The sequence below is a fragment of the Tamandua tetradactyla genome, chromosome 5 (genome assembly GCF_023851605.1).
Source record: "Tamandua tetradactyla isolate mTamTet1 chromosome 5, mTamTet1.pri, whole genome shotgun sequence".
Lineage (NCBI taxonomy): Eukaryota > Metazoa > Chordata > Mammalia > Pilosa > Myrmecophagidae > Tamandua > Tamandua tetradactyla.
In genome coordinates, this window is record NC_135331.1 from 38,819,474 (window position 1) to 38,841,970 (window position 22,497).

The window sequence follows — 22,497 nt, forward strand, 5'->3', positions numbered from 1 at the left end:
AAATCTTACCCTAAAGCCTAAAGCCTTATTTACCTTAGTGCCTATTATCTGTATGTAATACCTGGTTAATTCCATGAGTTCAGCATTACCCCATATCAAAACCAGACAAAGATATTACAAGAAATGAAAACTACAAACTAATACTTCTCATGAACACAGGTGCAAAAATCCTCCACAAAATATCAGTAAATTGAATGCAATAATGTATAAAAAGAATTATACACCATGACCAATTGGGATTTACTCTCTATAGGTAGACTGCTTCAACATTCGAAAACCAATTAATGGAATAACATCACATCAACAGGCTCAGGAAGCAAAGGATATGATCAAAACAATAATTGCAGAAAGCATCTTATGAAATCCAATACCCATTCATGATGAAAACTCTCAGCAAACCAGGAACAGAGAGGGACTTCAACTTGGTAAAGTCTATCCACAAAGAAATCCATAGATAACATAGGACTCAGTGGTGAGAAACCAGGTTTTTTCCCGTAAGATCTAAAACAGGACAAGGATGTCCCCTCTCTCCACCTTTAGTCATTTTGTACTTGAATTTCTTACTAATGTAATGAAATATGATAGGGAAATAAAAGGTATACAGTTTTGGTAAGAACATGTGAAACTATCTTTGTCCACAAATGACATGATTCTCACAAAGGACTGACAAAGACAATATAAGCAAAAAACAAACAAACAAAAAACACCTAGAATTAATGTGATAATAGCTAGGTTTCAGGATACAAGGTTAATACACAAACATCAACTGCTTTCCTGTAAACTAGCAATGAACAATTTGAATTTCAGATTTAATAACACTATTCCATTTACATTAGCATCAAAACACCCCCCAAAGAAACAGATAAAAATCTAATCAAATGTGTGTAAGAGCTCTACAAGGAGCATACAAAACTTTGATGAAAGAACTCAAAGAAAAATAAATGGAGAGATATCCATACGCATGGATGGGAAAACTCAGTATTAAGATGGCAAGTTCTCTGCAACTTCATCTATAGATTCAATGTAATCCCAATCAAAATCTCAGTAAGGTGAAAAAGGACTGGAGAAGGAGCCCACAAACACTGAATCAAAGAAAGAAAAATATCAGGTAGGAAACTTCCATCCCAGACTGGCCAGCCTCTCTGCTCTCCTCACTCCCGCACAGTTCAGAAACAGGCAGGCAGAGGCAGCAGCTGGGTTCCCTCCCACCAGGGACACAGCCTGTAAAATCTCTCCCAGCAGTGAGACAGATTTCCACCTAGACATAGGGACCCACACCCACCAGGATCCATGGCAGGGTTCAAGCTGCTGCAGAGGGCAGTATACGGAAGAGCTTCCAAAGGAAGGATTCGGGAGAGAACCACAAAATCTTTTCTCCAAAGCAGCAAGCAGCCAGGCAGAAACTGTCTGAATCAACTCTTTGGGGACCCAAGGGAAATGGGGAGACATTTCAAGGCCCAGGTCAGTGAGGGATGAAGAGTCTGAGACAACATGGACAGACACTATAATTCCAGCTTTGGGTCCTGCCACAAGTACAGAGGGAGACACAGCCCCACACTGAGCCAGATTTTGGTCAGTGAAGTGACAGCATGGGAATGCCACTTTCAGTCCAGCTGATTAAATAAGCTAAGAGTGCCATCTGCTGGGCAGGTCAGAAACTGCAGGGGAAAACCGTAGGGCTTTACAGAGGCTCCCCAGACCCTATCCGACATAAATGGGACCTGGTCTACACCCCATGCATGGGCACCCAGCCCTATTTTGACTGAGAAATAATAACCCAACCATCAATGCAGTGTAAAATATATACCCAGGCAACGACTAAATCCTAGACAAGAGAGAAACTTGCTGTATGGCTTGAATCTGTTGCGTACCTCAGAAAAACCAAGTTCTTTAATCTTCATTCAATATTGCTGGGCTGGATCTTTTTTATTGTTTCCATGGAGAGGCGACCCAGCCAGGTGTGGGTTTCCATGGAGATGCGTCTCCACCCACTCAAGTGGTTCCCTTTAAGATGGAACCACTTCGGAAAAAAGCCGAGAGCCCAGGCAGCCAGAGACCATCGGAGATGGAAAAGGAAAATACCCCCAGGGGAGCTTCATGAAATAAGAAGACAGGACAGAAAGCTAGCAGACTCTGCCATGTGCCCTCCCAGATGGAAGAGAAACCCTGAACTTCATCAGCCTTTCTTGAGTGAAGGTAATCTCTTATGGGTGCCTTAATTTGGACATTTTCACAGCCTTGCCTTAATTTACACATTTTCATGAAATTAGAGCTGTAAAGTTGCAACTTAATAAATTCCCATTTTTAGAACTTAAGCACAGAAGGTCAGTACGAATTTGGGATTTCTAAGTGGTTAACAGCAAAGGAAACCACAGTTCACTCGGCAGAGTGTATAAAAGAAAAGTGAATGCAATGCAAGAGCTGAGAGGAGAAGGTGGGGGCAAGGAAGGGAAAGGGACCAGAGTCCTGGGGAATGTCACTTTCCAAGGTGGGGCACACAGAGCCCTTGAGGGAGGCTGAGAGGTAGCAGAGACTGAGGGAAAAAGGGCAGTAACTGGAAACAATATCAAATTAGAGCAAGGTCTAATATCTTTGGAAAAATGGACAAAATATGTTAAATTTGTCATGAAGAATACACTTTAATGATTGTGTTTCTGATACCCAAATTAGACAGGAAATGAGAAATCCTCCTCTCCTTTTTTTTTTACATGGGCAGGCAGTGGGAATCGAACCTGGGTCCTTGGGCTTGGCAGGCAAGCATTCTTACCCATTGAGCCACCATGGCCCGTCCCCTCCACTCCTTTTTTAACCATTATAAAAAACAATAATGCAACTAAAGCATAAATAATCTTAATAACTGTTATATCATTTCAGCAAACTGATATCTAATTTCTGTGATATTAACTGTGTGATTTTAACATGAGTACCTTATCAATAAAATTTGAGGATCAATACATCACTCAGAAAATTACAATTTATATTATAAGGCTATTCATCATAGAAATTATAGGTCCAATGAAAACTGTATACTAAAATGTAATTGAATGATTTTTGTTATTAGTATATATTATCCAGAGATACGCACAGAAGTGAAGAAAAGAGCACGATCAGATTATGTGTGGGAAACCAGTATATTATATTCCTTTTGCGCTTTGAAACTGCCATAGGGTTATGACTGGTTCTGCAGAATAACAAAAGAAACTTGTTTAACTATAGTATCTCAATTTCTATAAAGAAGTCTGACATGGAGCATTATCCTACCAAAACAGTCTGAGAAATACTGCCTAATGAGATTTGTGTTTTCTTTGTTATTTTGAATATTGTCATCCTTTTTACTTTCAAGAAATGATGCTATTTTCTCTCTAAATAGGCTATATATAACAAAAGGTTCTTTATTAACTATTCTTTTAAAATACTTGGAACAAAACTGTTTTCTGTGGGAACACACACATCCAGTACTACAGTGCAAATGGGAATGATATAATTGAATTTAGAGAAATTAATTAAAGCCAAATATTTCAAGTACACCCATCCTTTAATGTGTATTACAGGAATACAATTAGCATCACTCCCCATAAACATGTTTATAGTCCAGCCACTAGGTGGCGAACAAAGTGAATTTTTCTTACTATTTTTGGTAATTGAAAATCTACTAGTTGTGTACTCTGCACTGTACTATTTTTCAACGTGTCTAGTCGTTTCATTTGAAGGGTATTTCCTACTCTGCTGCTAATTCTGAGGTGCCGAGGGAAATAAATAGACATATTCCCAACCATATTGGACATAGAGTGACTGGGGAATATAACGTAGATCACGCAGAACGCATAAAGTCGCTGATGTAAAATATAAAGAAAAGGGCAGATACAGCCTCATCACAATCTTGGGTTGCCAACACCTACGTTAGAAGTTGAGCCAACAAAGAAGGGTTGTACTGGGTCAGCTCCATCCAACGTGCCTGAGCATGCGGAAAGGGGAAAAGAGGAAAGGAAACACGGCTGTTTTCAGAAAACTCTGCAGTGGCAGAGTAAACTGCAGTTCTGCAGATCATATATTTAGGGACAAATAACTTTTTTTTTTTTTTTAACATGGGCAGGCACCGGGAATCGAACCCGGGTCCTCTGGCAAGGCAGGCAAGTGTTCTTGCCTGCTGAGCCACTGTGGCCTGCCCCAAATAACATTTTTGACACCATCCTATGGAAAGTAGAGTTTCTTTTGTCCTTTCAGATGCTAACCCATTTGGTTTCCAGTGCCTGACCAAGTAAAAAAAAAAAAAGCAGATGCTAACTTAGTGATTTCTACCTCTAAATATACATTTTAAATATATATGTAAAGAAATATTACTACACCTTATTCATCATTTTCCTAAGTCATTAAATATTTAAAAATGCCGATTAAATCTATTCTACAACTAATAGTTGCAATGCGCTTTGAAATTTATTGCTTTTTTTTTGTATATGTATTATTTTTCACAAAAGAAAAAAGGTCATTTATGGTGATAAATGTACAGCTATGTGATGATGTTGTGAACCATTGATTGCACTTTGGATGAATACATGGGATGTGATATATATCAATAAAAAATGCTGATTGAAATGATTTTCTCAGTCACAGTGTTTTTAACTTTTTCATTTTCCATGTTCCCTAATCACTTTCTAAAAAGACTATAATTATTCAGATTTCCATTACAGTGTATAATATCCATTTTATACCAATAGTATATTCAGATTATAAAAATATTTTTCAGATCGACAAGCTCCTTAAGCAGCACTCAGGACTCCTTACCTCCACTTCTCTAACTTTGCATGACATTTGTCCCACACATGCCTCATACCAGGACTTCCATGACCCTGTTCTTTGAACACGTTTTACTTTATCATGCTTGCTTCCTCTACCCCTTTCATTTGACTGGGAAAATCCTAATCATGCAGCTAAAACTCAATATCCCCAGCTAAGGCCTCTCTCAATTTCTTGGTACAGTGAGTGTTTTGTGCTCTGCATTCCTATGGCATTTTCTTCATATTTCCAAAACAGAGCACAGAGATTGCTGTCATTATTTGTACAACTTTCCATTCCAGTAGCCAGTAAATTCTCTGACAGCAGGAATCTGTTCTAATTGATATCCAGGAAACTAACTGGCAACCAATAGATGTTCAAAATGCATCTACTGAATAACTCCGTTAATTAATTAATTTAAAAAGCAACATGAACTACCAGCAGACAGCCTTTCTGAATACTTAACCTACCTGGTACAAAATGGGAATTGTAGACTGGAAGGTTATCAGGTGTTGGATCTGCTGACTTCATTTGATTTTCCATTTCACCTGCAGATTTCTCAGGGGCGGAGGGCACTATGCCTTGAGGGGAGAGAGCAGACACAAATGGGATGATAATATGATAAATGAATGCATTCATTTTGTAAATTGTTGGTATGCATCAGTGAATGTATCCAATATGAAATACCCTATTTACCCTATTACACTGCTTGCTAAGTACATATAATAGACTGCGCACGATTTCTTAGGCATCACCCTATTCATACATCTGGTGAATTTTCAGGATGAGCGTATGTTAATAAATAAAGAAGCAACTCCACTGCGCTTGTGATCAAAGTAACAAGCTGTCACGTTAGTTGTTCGGCTGACCTGATGATGACTCCTACCCACGTCTATTTCTTCCACAAGAGTAAAAATTCTATCTCTTATGATATAACACAGAGAACAGTCATATGTAGAATGAATCTGATTTTTCTCTCTAATCCCTTTTGAACATCGGATGTGTCTGAACATCGGATGTGTCTAAATAAATTTAAAGTATAATACCATAAATACATAAGGTGTAAAAAGCAGTGGTGCTGTATGAAACAATTAGAGGTGATTCTGCCAGGATTGCCAGTGACTTAGGTTCCCCGCATTTCACTTGAACTGCTGCAGGGGAAGTGTTAAGCCATTTCTCATGATGTTACACAGTGACATACCGTGCTCTGACTGAGGCTGGAGGAATTACAACCTGGACCCAGTATAAAGCAAAATTTGCCATCTCCTGAAGAAAAAACTGGATGCCTTTTATCTCATAGAAAACAAAAATCCCCAAAATGCGATGTTTCTCTCCATATATCTGTGGCTAGAAAATGCAGGACGTACTTTTCAAATACCCTTTATTAAGGTTGTCACAATGGGCTTTTTAGAAACTTTACCTCCTTTTGCTGAGTTACTTTTCTCTTATTTTTCCTTTACGTAATTTTCCCCAAAAAGATCTCGTTAAAGACCTTTGAGTGCATATGTGTCAAAATCAACCCCCTTCACTTCTTTTCTGCCAAAGACAGACAGGAATGCTCATATATATAAATGGACACCTTTCTATTTTCCAAATGATAAACAGTAATGAAAACAATGTCAAAAAGAAATAAGCTTCATATATATTTTTAAGGAGAGCAATCATCCAATTCACATTTGAAACAAAGTGTATTCAAATTTGCTCAAAAAGACTTACCCGACATTTTGAAGAATTCTGAAAAATAAAACATTTAGTGATTTAAATACATATGTACATATACAATTTATCATTATAACTTAGTAAAACTTAAGAAGTTTCGGAATTATTTATTTTCAAATGACATTTTACTCATTCCTTCATTAACTCAACATGCTTGTGAGCACCCATTAGGTACCAAGCTCACTATTCTACTCTCAATTCTGAGAACTGACAATTTGAACATGTTTTTCTTTATCATGCTTGGTTCCTTTCCCCTTTTCATTTGACTGGGAAAATCCTTATCATGCCAGCTAAAACTCAATTTCCTCAGTTAAGACCTCCCTCAATTTCTTGGCACAGTTGAGTATTCTGTGCTCTGCATTCCTATGGCATTCTCTTCATATTTCCAAAACAGAGCACAAGAGAATACAGTAGTGATCCAGACAGACACGGTGTCCATCCTGCTGGAGCTTGTATTCTAGTGGGGATGAGACTGAAAAACATGTCAACAAATAAATAAGGTTGAATTTAGAAAACTTGCTTAATAAAGAAAAAAAGGAAATGGCTTAAAAATAACTTAGAAGTAAATGCCAGGACGGTCAGGGAAAGTCTTTCTAAAGAGGTGACATTTGAGCTATCTGAAATATAACAAAAAGGTAGCTCACTAATATTTGGGAAGAGAGTTCTGGGAAGACAGGAAAGTGAATGCAAAGTCCCTGAAATGGGAATGAGCTTGGAATATTCCAGGGAGAGAAAGCGGACAGATGTGACTGGGACACAGTGAGGAGAACAGAGGTTAAGAAATGTAGCTAGAGGTCAGATCATATCTGGAGGTCAGTAGCAAGCTGTTTGAAATTTGTTGTAATTGCAGTTGGGGCAATGCAGAGAAGCCAGGCTCTCCAGAACAGCAGATAGTTCCATCTTCCTGTCCCATATTATGAACTGCTCTTTTTAACATGAAAAAGCTAGAACGGGCATAGCCTAAATACCCCTAAAGAGTGGGGAAAAGATCAAAGGTGAGAGTGGAGTTACATAGAAAGGTAGGGTTATAACAAATGAGTATGACTGCTGAATCACTATACTGATATTTCTTTTAGTCTCCAGTATCTTAGAGCAGCTAGAAATAAAAACCTAAAATTATGGAATTGAAACCCATACCAAATTCTACAATCTGTTCTAAACTAATCGTTGCAATGTACTTTGAAATTTATTGCTTTTTGTATATGATATTTTTCACAAAAAAAGTCTACTGTGATGATAAATGCACAGCCATATGATGATATTTTGAACCACTGAGTACACTTTGGAATATATAATACATATCTATTTAAACAGTAAACAAAAAAATCACAGTTGGGAAGTTTTTGGAGACTTAATCAGCAGAGTGATCAGATCTGATTTCAAGGCCCACAGTGGAAGTGGGGAGTAGTGAGAAAGCAGCTGCGGGAATTAACCCAGAGAAAGCTGTGACACTGGAAAGGGCTGGACATGGTCAGACACATGGCATGGTTTGGAAGCAGAATCTATAGGAGTTGCTGCCAGACTGATGAAAAGAGAGGCGTCAGGGAGGGTCTAGGTTTTTTGGCCAGGGCAACAGAGCTGATGGTGACACCATAACTGAGCTACAGGAAAAGGGTGGAGGCGGTAAGGTCGGCACTGCTGAAAGCAGGAGTCAAAGTTCAAACTGGGACATGTTACATGTGAGAAGAAACTAAAAGGACACAAGTTAAATATTTAAACTGAATATATATATATATATATAGATGAACATCGTGAGAATAATCAGAGAAGAAAACTAGAACTTGAGATGGGATTTGCAAAAAAAGGTTAGTGGGATACAGATTTATTGGATTCAATAAAGCATGAAAAAAAAGGTTATCAAAAGTGACTTTAGGATTTCAGAGATCTAGGTGATGAAAGTAACAAGGAAAACACTACCAACAGCATAATTTAGTGAATGCATATCAAATATTAGACAAAGGGCTGATCCCTAATTACAACAAAATCTCTGAAAAATTCATGTTTTTATCCCCATTTTCTAGATGGGAACGTGGGTTCAGAGAGACCAAGTAACTTAATTGTGTAGCTCAGGGAATGACCAATCCTGCTGAAGTTGAGTATTCTGACTGCAAAGCCCATGTTCCTTGCGCTGTGCCGTCCTCCCTCTCAGAGCACAGAACGTGGTCACTTCTGCTCACAAGGGGAGTGGAAAGTCATCAGAGCAGGTCAGGGAAGCACTCAAACATCGTATGAGTCATCACTATGAATTCTGATTGTGACCCAGTGAAAGTTCTCACGGCGAAGCACTGGTAGTCTGCCAGCCTAAATGATTGTCTTGCCAACACTGGCCACACAGACCAACGAGGCCTGGACCATGTCCAACTCCCCCTCTGGATCCTAAGTTACTTGTCCATTGTCCACTGTGTCTCAAGAGGTATAAACGCATCCTGGGGCACACCAAAAAGCCAGACCCAGTGCAGGGTCAGTCAAAGAAGTTCCACAAATTGGTCCTCTCCTTGCAATAATAAGAATCCCTGATGTTTACGAAAACAAACCCACCTTTCTGGAATCTTAAATCTTAAGACACTCCTAGGTATATGACCCAGAGCAACTCTTGCACATGTACACAGATGATATGTACAGAAAGTTCGTGAAACCACTCTTCATAGGGAAAGAAGCTGAAAACAATCTTAATTAATGTCCATCAGTGATAGACTGGATAAATTAATTTTGGTATATTCACATGATGGAATAAGATACTTTTCTTATTCCTAAATGGGCAATACTAGAGCCCCACATAGCAAAAGGGATAAACCTCACAAACAAAACGAGCAAAAAAAAAAAAGCAAGTCTCTGGAGAACACATATAGCATGATTCTATCTAAGAATGCTCAAAAGCAGGAAAATTAAAGAATTTTTTTTTATAGATAACTACACGAGGGTGTTTTAGTTTCCTGTCTGCTTAAAGGAAATACCATGAAACAGGTTGGATTAAATGATGGGAACGTATTTGCTTACAGTTTTGAGGCTAAATGAAAGTCTGTACCCAGGCATTATCAAAGTGACGCTTTTTTCTCAAAGACTGTGGTGTCCTGGGGCTGGCGGCTAGCAAATCCTGGTTCCTTAGTTACATGGCAATACACACGGTGGCATCGCCTGGTCTCTTCCTTTTCTCCTGGGTTCCATCTCAGCATCTTGCTTCCTGTGGCTCTTTTCTCCTGATTAAGGACTCTAGTAATAGGATTAACATCCATCCTGAATGAGATGGGTCACACCTTAATTGAAGTAGCCTCTTCAAAAGATCCTACTTACAATGGGCTCATACCCACAGGAATGGGTTATATTTAAGAACATGTTTTTTTTTTTTTTTTGAGGTACATACAGCTTTAAATCACCATGACCCACCCTTTGGACTTTCTATATTCCATCACAATATCCCAAAGCCTTAAGTCCATTCAGAAACAATGCTTAGCACATCAAAATTGGTTATGGGTTGGCCTGTCCAGGGGAATAATTACCCTCTGTCTGTGGACCTGTGAAACCTTGGGAACAAGCTATATCTGTTTCTAATATAACAATGGAGGGGCAGGTATAGGGTAAAGAATTGGAAGAAACTGGAATTAAAAATAGGGGTCATGGGTTCCAAACAATTTGAAACTCAGCAGGGCACACCCTCATTGGATTTTATCTATGGGATGATGTTCTGTCTTCTGGGACTGAAGAAGGAACAGCCCCACTCTTGCCCAGTGCTCGAGCAGCGGACATGCTCTTCCTGAACAACGGGGTGAGAGCTCCAGCCTCTCCAAGCATTGGGGTGGTGGCCAGATTTTCTGCAATCCCTGGGGTACAGATCCCACCCTTTCAGAGCACAGGAGTATTGGCCAGACTGTCAACAGTCTCCAGGTCACATGCTCAACCTTCTCAGAACACTGGGGTCACAGCACTCTCCCTGAACAATGAAGCAGAAGGTTTACCTCTGCAAGCACCAGGGCAGGCCCACCCTTTCCACACACATGGGTGGATCCACTCTCTTGGCCCAAGATGTTTCCAGCCTAGATCTCAGTTTTCATGGTTCTGCCATTGAGGCAATTTTTCCTTTGATCTGGCCCTTTTCTGGCCCTTTTAGTCTAGGCAAGCATTGGCTCTGTTCATACAGACCTCATAACAACTTGTCTGTTTTGCAAGTAGTGCACAGGGATCCAAATTATTAGACCATGTGACTTTACATATAGGTCCTTCAGCATTTCCAACCCTAAGTCACACTGAAGTGGCTGACTGGTTCCATGTTCAGTTAAACTCTAACATGAGACACTACTCTCTGGGGATTTGCTTTCTGAAAGCTCAGAATTTTCCAAAACATCAGTTTCTGGTTTCTTTGTGCCCACGAGTTTGGTTCTCAACTTATCCATTTCCTTTTACATTTTACTACAATCTGGAAGGAGAAACAAGGCTAATTTTCCACATTTTGCTCAGAAGTCTCCTCAGCTAAATATGTAGGTTCACTGCTTTCAAGTTCTGCCTTTCATGCAATGGCAGAACTCAATTTTGCTAGGTTTTCTGCCACTTTAAAACAAGGATCATGGTTCCTCCAGTTTCCAATAACAAATCCATCATTTCCATTTTTTTCCATATTGAAATTATATTTAGCACACATATTTTTACCAACAGTCTCTTCAAAGCCATCTAGGCCTTTTCTATCAAGCACCTTATAATTCTTCCAGCTTTTATCCATTACTCAATTCTAAAACCTTTCCCACATTTTTGGTATTCGCAATAGCATCACCCCACTCTCCTGGTACCAAAATCTGTTTTAGTTTCCTAGGCTACTTAAAGCAAGTATCATGAAATGGGCTGTGTTAAGTTCTGGAAACATGTTCAGTTACAGTTTTGAGGCTAAAAGAAAGTCCAAGTCAAGTCCCCATCAAGGTGATGCTTTCTCCCCAAAGGCTGTGGTGCTCTGGGGCTGCTACCAGTGCTCTCTGGTTTTTCGGTCACCTGATGGCATCTCCTGATCCCTTCCTTTCCTTCTGGGTTCCATCTCACCTTCTTGCTTCCTGTAGCTTTTTTTTTTCCTTGTCTGAATTTCATTCTCTCATAAAGGACTTTAGTAATAGTACTGAGCCCCAACCTGGTTGAGGTGGGACACACCTTAACTTAATAGCATCATCTAAAGGTCCTACACACTCATAGGTATATATTAAATTTAAATACATGTAAAGCTCCATTTTTCTGCATACATATAGCTTCAAATCATCACAGAGGGTAAAACTTTAAGGAAAATCTGGAGAATAATAGTATAACGTTCAGGATCAGTGCTCAGTTAGGGGAGTGATGATGAGAAGCAACTGTTTGGGATTGATCGTAAGAGGATGAAGTTCCTGCTATAGTTCTAGCTCCTAAACAGGGTGATGGAACAGATGCATTTCTGAATCAAAAACACAAACATTGAAAGTAAAAGAATCAAAAAGGGTCTATAACCATGGAAGCATGCAAGCAGGAACCATAAAAAGAATTATAGCAGCTCTGCTAATATCACACAAAATAGACTTTAAGAGAAAACCTGTTACTGGGGAAGGATATTTCATAATCATGAGAGGGTGTCAATCTAAAAGAAAGATATAAGAATTTTAAATATATGACTACATAAAAACAGAGCCCCAATATAGAGAAAACAAAAACTGTCAAAGTGGAAGAGAAAAATAGGAAGCAGTAAGAGTTGGAGAATTCCTCATTTTTGATAATGTACAGAAAAATGATGTAAGGAATAAATGATGAAATAGAAAAATTGAACAACATTATAAATAAAAAAAGACATCTACAAAGCACTATACATAATAAAAGAATATGTATTTTTCTCAAACTCATGTGGAACATTGTCCAGAATAGACTATGTATCTGGTTATAAAACAAGCTTCAGTAAATTTGAAAAGACTGCAATTACATAAAATATGTTCTCTAAATGATGGAATTAAATTAGAAATCAATCACAGAAAGAAATATGGTACAGTTACAATATGTGGAAATTAAACAAAATATTTCTAATTAACCAATGGATTAGAAAAGAAAAAAAAAGGAAATCAGAAAATACTTTGAGATGAATAAAAATGAAAACATGACTTAGCAAAACTTTTGGAATGCAGCTAAAGGACTGCTTACAGGGAAATTAATAGCTGTGTATGCGCATTTTAAAAACAGAAATATCTCAAGTCAATAATCAGTCTTTCACTTTTCACCTTAAGGGAGAAAAAAAGAGTGACTTAAAACCAAAGCAAGCAAAAGGAAAGAAATAGTAAGACCAACAGAGAAACATATGAAATAGAGAATAGCAAAACAATGACAAAAATTAACTAAACTAAAAGTTGTTTGAAACACCACAAAACTGACAAATTTTTAGCTACAATAATCAAGAAAAAGAGAGAAGAATCAAATTATTAAAATCATGAATAAAAGGAGAGAAATTACTGCCAATCTTACATAAAAAGCATCATAGCAGAATAACAAATGCCAACAAATTAAAGGACATAAGATGAAATGATCAAATCCGTTGAAAGACACAGGCTACCAAAATTGATGAGAAAATATGAATAGATCAATAGCAAAGAGACTGAATTGGTAATCAAAAAACTTTCTACCAAGACAGCCCAGGCACAGATGGTTCACCAGTAAATTCTACCAAATACTTAATAAGGAATAAATGCCCATCCTTCACAAACTCCTCCACAAAACACGAGTGTAAACATTTCTCATCACAGGAAAAGAAAACAACAGACCAAAATTCTTATGTATATAGTTGCAAAAGTGCTCATCTAATTATTAGCAAACAGAATCTAGTAACATAAAAAGGTTAATACAACCGTGACCAAAAAACATTTACCCCAGGAATAAAAAGTAGGTTAAGCATACAAATATCAATCAAGGTATGTACTCTCTATGAAGATGATTATGTGGTTTTGTCCTTTATTTTATAAATAACACTATTTATAAAATAAATTTTATATTTACACTATATTTATATATTTACACTATATTTATTTTATATTTAACACTATTTATAAAAATAATTTTATTTTTATAAAACAAAAGACAAAAACCACATAATCATCTTCATAGAGGCTGAAAAAAGTATTTGACAGAATCCAACACTCTTTCATGATAAAAAAAACAACCCAACAATCTAGAAATAGAATAGAGTTTGAATTCAACAGACAAAGATTGAAAGCTTTCCCCTAAAACCAAGAACAAGACAACAATGTCTGCTCTCACTGCATCTATTCAACATTGCGATGAAGGTTCTGGCCAAGGCAATTACCAAATAAATAAGAAATAAAAGGCATCTGGATTGGAAATGAAGTAAAATTGCTTACGTTCACAGGAGTAAAATACAATCTGTACATAGAAACTCCTAAGGAATCCACAAAATCCATCCAACCAATAGAGAGACAATCAGCAAGAACACTGAAGAACTGAACATCACCATCAACTAAAACTGATATTTACAGAATATTACACTCACTATCAGTATACCCACTAATTCCAGTACATGGAAACTTCATCCAGACAGATCATATTCTGTGTCATATAAAGAACTGAAATCATACAAAGCTTATTCTCTGGTCACAAGGCAATTTTATTTAGGAATCACTTACTGGAGAATAACAAGAAAATATCCAAATGCTTAGAAATAAAATAACATACTCCTAAATAATCTATGGGTTTAAAGAGGAACTTGCAAAGGAAATGGGAAACTGTGGTGAACACTCGAGGAATATGTATATTTCCAAGTGTCTTACCAACTCAAAGAAATTCATACAACAATTTTCTCAAGATAGACATGTCATACTGGATGTACTCCAACTACGGTTACTGTAATTTCTCAGTACAGTTGAACTATTAACTTTACCAACCCTTATTCTCTACTTGCAAACTCACCGATTTATATTAATCATCTAAATTTACAGAACCATTAAAAATATTAACAGAAGATTTCCTTCCTTCCTTAAAAATCATCATTACAGTATAGTAAATTTATCAGTGTCAAGGCTGGACAGCGTGTTTTGATAAAACAGGCTACTGAATTGATAATATATTGAGTCCAGCTGATTTTAGTCTTAAGTGTCTTGGAGTAGCTAGAAGGAAAACCTAGAAACTGTGGAACTGTAATCCATACCAAACTTTGAAATCTGTTCTGTAGCTACTTGTTAAGACGTATTTTTTGTATATGTTATATTTCACGTAAAAAAATGTTAAAAAAAAAAAGTATTGCCAAGGTCACTTGAGGGACTGGAGAAAAAATATGGAACTATCAAACTTTCCCACCTAAAACCCCTAATACTCCCTCAAACACTAGGGACTCCTAAGTGAATAGGCCAAGCCCTTGATATTGAGGCTTGCTCTTATGAAACTTATCTCTGAGCATAGAAGTAAAGCCTACCTATAGTTATGCTTAAGAGTTATTTCCAGAGAACCTCTTTTGTTGCTCAAAGGTGGCCTCTTTCTAAGCCCAACTCCATGAGTAAAATCATCACCCCCCTCACCGCTACATGGGACTTGATGTCCAGAGGTGTGAATCTCCCTAGCAACATGGGACATGACTTCCAGAGACGAGACTGGCCCTGGCACTTTGGGACTGGCAATGCCTTCCTAACCAAAATGGGGGAAAATACATGTCACAAAATAAGGTATCGGTGGCTAAGAGAAGCTATTTTGGAAGCTATTCTTACACAAGCTTCAGCTAGATATTGTTGAATTGCCATGGCTTGCCAAACCGCAACCAACATCTTTCCTATTAACTGTAAAGAACACCCAGTCCTCTATCGGAGATCCCACAAAAGTTTTATGCACTAAGTTTACTCTTCATAAGCGGAAGACCTTCAGATGTTCCCTAGGCCACATAAGTCCCGAAACCCAGAACGGCCAGTCTCCGGAACATCAACCCGTTCCACCTGCCCATCCCATACTGTCAATGCCCGTTTTCTTTTCTAAACCTAACAATGTACAAACACAAACATTCTTACCATATGGTCATTCTATTCTTGGTATATAATCAATAACTCACAATGTCATCACAGAGTTGTATATTCATCACCATGATCACCTCTCAGAACATCTGCATCAATTCAGAAAAAGAAATAAAAAGAAAAAAAACACTTGTACATAGCATACCCCCTACCCTTCCCCCTCACCGATCACCAGCATTTCAATCCACTAAATTTATTTTAACATTTGTTCACCCATTATTTATTTATTTTTAATCCATATGTTTTACTTGTCTATTGATAAGGTGGATAAAAGGAGCATCAGACATAAGGTTTTCACAATCACACAGTCATGTTGTGAAAGCTATATCATTATACAACCATCTTCAAGAAACATGGCTACTGGAACACAGCTCTACATTTTCAGGCAGTTCCCTCCAGCCTCTCCATTACATCTTAACTAAAAAGGTGATATCTATATTATGTGTAAGAATAACCTCCAGGATAACCTCTCATCTGTGTTTGGAATCTCTCAGCCATGAAAGATTTATTTATTTTGTCTCATTTTGCTCTTTCCCCTTTTGGTCGAGAAGGTTTCCTCAATCCCTTGGTGCTGAGACCCAGCTCATTCTAGCATTTCTGTTCCATGTTGCCAGGAAGGTCCACACCCCTGGAAGTCATGCCCCATGTAGAGAGGGCAAGGGCAGTGAGTTTGTTGTGCTGGCTGGAAGGAGAGGCCACATCTGAGCAACAAAAGAGGTTCTCTTGGGGGTGACCCTTAGGCCTAATTTTAAGTAGGCTTAGCCTATCCTTTGTGGGGTTAAATTTCATATGAACAAAGCCCAAGATTGGGGGCTCAGCCTATTGCCTTGGTTGTCCCCACTGCTTGTGAGAATATCAAGAATTCTCCCCTTGCGGAAGTTGAATTTTCCTCCTTTCTCACCATTCCCCCAAGGGGACTTGGCAAATACATTTTTATTCACTGTTCAAATCATTCTGCCATTTATCAAGGCATAACTCTGGGCAAACCTACAAAATCCCATGACCTACTCAAGGTTCCATGTACTTATAGCATTCATTTAAGCTGTCCATATATGTTATATTAGGAAATGCAACTTATGAAGTTTGTTCTTTGAAGTTTACTGAATTTTTGTGTATTTATTTCACAATAAAAAATGTTTAAAAAAGTCCAATTGGAGTCAACTCTTCTCAGTGATGAACTGTGTTGCAAAAACACTGCACATATTGTCCATATATATCATAAAGGAAATTGCATTATGAACAGGCAGGCCCTCCAAAATTGTCCTCATCCTTCTCAGTAAAGTCACAATCTGTTCAAATATATCTATTATTCCTCCCTTGGATAAGGGCCTATCTCTGCCACTAGAACCAATCTGAGGGAATAAAGCGATTATTTTTCTAATAAAAAGGAATTAATGCTTTCTACTCTGCACATTTAATTATTCAAATTTGGAAACACAGCTTTTACCAAAGTAATGATTCAAAGAATTTGAGAAATGATTTACAAAATCTGGGCCATAATCAAATTTGCAGATGCTTTATTTCTTGTAATAGAAAAAATTAAATTTAAAATACTTTGCAATTATATTAATCTCTAACATTAAAATACAAAATAATAAAATTGAAATAAAATTAATGTCATCTGTAACCAAGTATAAAAGGGGTATTTTTGTTCCAATTTTTAAATTGGAGCAAGTTGCTGAAGATATTTTTCAAGCAAATATACATTCTTGGAGTGTGGGATCAAAAGTAATTTTTTTCTTTTTATTTCTGTAACTCTTATACAAGCTTATTTGACATACTACACATTATTATTTTCTTTTTTTTTACATGGGCAGGCTCCGGGAATTGAACCCAGGTCTCTGGCATGGCAAGTGAGAATTCTGCCTCTGAGCCACCACCTGACATACTATGCATACTATGCATTTTTAAAAGGTATAATTGATAGGAGACATACAATGTTTCTACAATGAATTTTCCCAAAATATCAGCTTACCTCCTCTTCCAGTTTGGAAGTATTATGTACCCTTTAAAGCCATGTTTTAATCCTGATCCAATCTTGTGGGAGCAACCATTTCTTTTAATCCTGTTTCAACATTATAGGTAGAAGCCTTTGATTAGTTAATATCCACAGAGATGTGACTCACCCAATTGTGGGTGTGACCTTTGATTAGATGGAGATGTGACTCCACCCATTCCAGGTGGGTCTTGATTAGTTTACTGGAATCCTTTAAAAGAGGAAACATTTTGGAGAGAGTCAGAAATGCCTGAACCCTCAAAGCCAACAGAAACTTCACAGCAGAGCTGACACAGATGCAGACATGTGGAGAACTGAGACACAGATGTCTGGAGATGCTTGGAGGCCACTAGATGTTGCCATGAGATGTTAAGCAAGGCAGGAGAGAGCCAAAGGAAGCCAAGAGATGAAAGCCAGCCCTAGAAAAGCAAGGGTGAAGCACCCCAAGAGGAACAGAGACCAGAGGTGTGAGAGCCCAGGAACAAGGGACTAGCAGATACCAGCCATGAACCTACCCAGCCACAGAGGTATTCCTGACCCATTGGTCTTCCTTGAATTAAGGTATCTTTCCCTGGATGCCTTAGTTGGACATTTTATAGATTTAGAACTATAAACACATAACTTATTAAATTCCCCTTTTAGAAGCCATTCTAGTTCTGGTATACTGCATCCCAGCAGCCAGCAAACTAGAACTTCTAATTCAGTTCTCTTGCGATCTCCATCACCTCTGCATTTACTTCCTACACTGAATTCTAACTCTCAAAGTCATCCATGGATGTTAAAATCACCTTCTTCCAAACTTCTATGAATGTTGATAATTTAACTTCATCTATGAATCACGAGTGTTCTTAAAGGCATCTTAGAATTACGAATCCTTTCCAGATAGTTTTCAATTGACTTTGCCCAAATCCATCAGAGAATCACTATCCTTGGCAGCTACAGCCTTATGAAATGTACTTCTTAAATAATGACTTAAAATCAAAATGACCCCTTGCTCCATGGGCTATGGAATGGACATGACAAGGCACAAAAATAACATTTATCTTGACATTTTCTCCATCAGAGCTCTTGGTGGATCAAATACATTTTCAATGAGCAGTAATATTTTAAAAGGAACATTTTTTTTTTCCTGAGCAGTAGTTCTCAAAAGTGGGCTTAAAATATTTAGTAAATAATATTTTAAACAGGTGTTGTCATCCAGGCTTTATTGTCCCATTTACGCACAGGCTGAGTTTTTTTTTTAGCATAATTCTTGAGGTCCCTTGGATTTTCAGAACGATAAATGAGGACAGACTTAAGTCACCAGCATTAGCCCCTAACACGAGAATCAGCCTGTTTTGAAGATCTGAAGCCAAGCACTGATTTCTCTTCTCTAGCTAAGAAAGCCCTAACTGGCTTCATCTTCCAGTGGAATACTGTTTCATCTACATGAAAATCTGTGCACCTGACTTCATCAGTTATCTTAGATCTTCTGGATCGCCTGCTGCAGCTTCTACATCAGCAGCACCTGCTGCTTCATCTTGCATGCTTATGCTACGGAGACGGCAACCTCATGAACTAACCTCTGCTAAGTTTCAACCCTTCTTCTGCAGTTTACTCACCTCTCTCACCCTCCATAAAATGCAAGAGTTAGGGCCTTGCTCTGGATTAGGCTTTGGCTTAAGGGAATGTTGTGGCTGGTTTAATTGTCAATTCAGACCAACAAAACTTCCTCTATATGAGCAATAGGCTGTTTTGTTCCCTTTCATTCATGGGTTCATTTTCAATTTCTTTCAAGAACTTTTCTTTTGCAGTCACATCTTGGCAAGTGGTGTAAGAGCCCTGTAACGTTTATCAATTAAGTTTGCTATCTTCTATGGGCACAGTTCCTGGTGCCCCAAAACAATTACAACAGTATCATCAAAGATCACTCATCACAGATCGATAGAGTAATAATGAAAATATTTGACATATTGTGAGGAGTTTTAAAATTGACACAAAGACATGACGTGAGCACATGCTATTCAAAAAATAGCAGCGATAGACTTGGACAACACAGGGTTGCCAAAAACCTTCAATCTGCAAAACAGCACAATATCTGGGACGTGCAATGAAAGCAAAGCATGATAAAACAAGGCAGTATGCCTGTATTCTAAATATGCCTTAAGTCAAATGAAAATGTCCAGAGCAATGGTTCTCAAAATTTAATTGGCCGGAAAATCACCTGGAGGGCTTGTTAAAACACAGATTGCTGAAACCCACCCCGGAGTTTCTGATTTAGTAGGTCTGAATCCAGGCCTAAGAATGTGCATTTCTAACAAGGTACCAAGTGATACAGATAATGCTGGTTCAGGGAACAGAGTTTGAGAACTACTGGTCAAGGGGAACTCCTGTCCTAAATATACAAGGCTTGAAGACATTTACCATGTCTTTCTGATACACCCTCCTTCAGTTACAGCTCTATATCCCTCTCCCACTCAAATAAAAAACCCATCTACTATAGGAACCATAACTGAATAAATTCAATTTATAATACAATACAGATTTTCCCTCAAGTCTTACTTATAAATCAAGTAAATTTCCTTTGTATCAGGTTCTAAGGAGGATTCAAAATATGCTATAAGAGATTTTTTGCAGGGATAAATTACTAAAAATTGCATTTCTAAGGAAAGAACAAAGGAAACAGCAGTAATGGTAAACTAAAAATGTAGCAATATGGTTAAGTAAACACATGATTGTGAAACCTTGAATGATACTTTAAAATGCATGCTCACAAACAGATTTGTAAAAACCATAAAATGTTTGCAAGTGGATATTTTGTTTAAAAAATATTTAAAAACCCTGCAGATTTCTACAGTAAAGGTATAACTGCTTTTGTAAGCTATATAAAGTTGGAAAAAACAAACAAAAGAAACAGAACTGCTAAAGTAATCGCCTGTAGTAAATGTAGAAGGCTTGAGTTCACTGAAGATGAAAGGTTTACGTAGACCCTTCCAAGTTCAATTCTCTTTATAGACCGTAAGACAAGTTCTCGACTTCCATGGTGGACAGTGTTGATAAATGAGCTTCTTGGTTACCAGGAATGTGGACAGTTGAGTAGGTTCAATATGAGTGGAGCAAAGTTCAACAACTGTGGAGAATTCAGTCCATTTCTGTTCTGCAACCAGGCACCTAATTAGGTTGCTGTCACATGGGTTGAAATTAGAGAAATAATCCTACTGAAAAACAATTATATAGGCTTTGCCCTCACATGAGAAGTCAAGTTCGGTTACTATGGGATAAAATATGCAGTAGAGATGTTCCACGGAATCTTTCATTATTATATCCACACATGTAACATATATTTATCTAGTTATATCTTTGGATGAAGTTGATTCTACTTTTAAAAAACTTGAGAATGAGTGATTTTCCATATGAACAAAGGAAATTTTGGCAAGATCTAATTGATTTTATTATCCTTGTTGTAATCAATATAAATATTTTGCTTATTTTATTCACAGCATGACTCCTTTCAAAGTGTGTATGGTAGAATATTTCCTTTTCAGCAAATGCTTAGGACCTTGGAGGCTGACTACTTGGCTTTATTTTACAACATAGGCATGACATTGAACTGGGGAGAAGTGATCTTCACAATCCATCTTTTGTTAAATATATTAAGGTAGTTTAAATGGCTTAAAGAGAAGTATCAGGTCTCTGGATTTTAGCTTTCAGACAGGAAATGTTTTTTGTTACTTGGCATACAAAAAGTATCGGAAGAACAACTGTTCTCATAATATTTATAGAATACATTTAAGGAAACATTACCATGCCAATTACATTGTCTGAAAGATTATCAGATAATGGTTTATTGTGTTATATCTGGCTAGTCTTCTAGTATTAAGAAGTGTAATAAAATAGGAGGTCATGTGATCTATAATGAATTCCTTTTGATAGGAAACCTTACAACAGACATTTTTGCCATGGGTGTTATCTGCAGACAAACACACAAAAAATTCAAACAATAACAAAGCACTTATATAATGAAAACTGATGATCCCTCTCACCCAAACTCCTATTTCTATTTCCAAAGGCAACCACTAATAAGATTCTTTTGTGTGTCTTCCAAGAGAAATTCTAAAGTACATATAAACTAATACATGTACCTTGTAATACAGATGGCGCTCTTCTACATATATATATATATTTTTTATTATATCTTTTGGTTGTTTTATTTATTTATTTATTTTTGCATGGTCAGGCACTGGGAATAGAGCCTGGGTCACCGGCATGGCAGGCGAGAACTGTGCCACTGAGCCACCGTTGCCCGCCTTCTACATATATTTTTGTATCTGTTTTCACTTATTAAAATGTCTTCATGATGATTATATTTCAGTGCATATAAACCTCATATATTTTTTGATGGCTGCACCATAATTTATTTAGCAGTCACTTGATGGAAATTTAAATTATTTCAAAATTTATTTTATCAACAATGCTGAAATAAATTTAGATACACTTCTTTGTGCATCTCTGTATATACTTTTTTTTCTTTTACATGGGCAGGCACCGGGAATCAAACCCAGGTCCTCGGGCTTGGCAGGCAAGCATTCTTACCTGCTGAGCCACCGTGGCCCACCCTCTCTGTATCTACTTTTGTGGAATATATTCCTGGAAGCAAAATTGCTAGATTCAAGTTTTGTTTTGATAGATTTTGTCAAACAGCACTCTGAAAGAACTCAATCTATATGCACTCCCCATTATAACTAGCAGCCTTCGTAACAGTGTTTTATTAAAGTATTTATCATTAACATTCTGACAGATAAAAATATTGTGATTTTATTTTACATTTCATACGGGAATTTTTTACATGCTTGAAAGTTATATGTAACTCCTTTTCTGTGAACCGACTGCTGTCATCTGTCCGTTTTTCAGGATGATAGTGTTTCTTATTTTCTTCTTGAGTATTTTATGTGAAGGTTATTGGAATTTTTATTATGTTAATTTAAAAATGTGTCACTTGTCTTTACTACAATTTTTATGATTAAATGTTTTTTT

General features: G+C 37.4%; 1 protein-coding gene across 5 annotated transcripts in view; it reads right to left on the reverse strand.

Annotated features, from left to right (window-relative positions):
• PLSCR4 (phospholipid scramblase 4) overlaps nucleotides 1-22,497 on the reverse strand; it is a 41,783-nt gene that overhangs the window by 15,418 nt on the left and 3,868 nt on the right. For 2 of the 5 annotated variants that reach the window (XM_077160731.1, XM_077160732.1), the window contains 2 exons: nucleotides 6,490-6,507; nucleotides 5,244-5,354 (listed from right to left, as the gene is read on the reverse strand). In XM_077160731.1, coding sequence (XP_077016846.1) covers nucleotides 5,244-5,354; nucleotides 6,490-6,496 — 118 coding nt within the window. In that variant the 5' untranslated portion in view covers nucleotides 6,497-6,507. Of the gene's footprint in view, nucleotides 1-3,085; nucleotides 3,162-5,243; nucleotides 5,355-6,489; nucleotides 6,508-17,463; nucleotides 17,554-22,497 lie in introns of those variants that run through there. The other 3 variants (XM_077160733.1, XM_077160734.1, XM_077160735.1) reach the window with 3 other exon arrangements.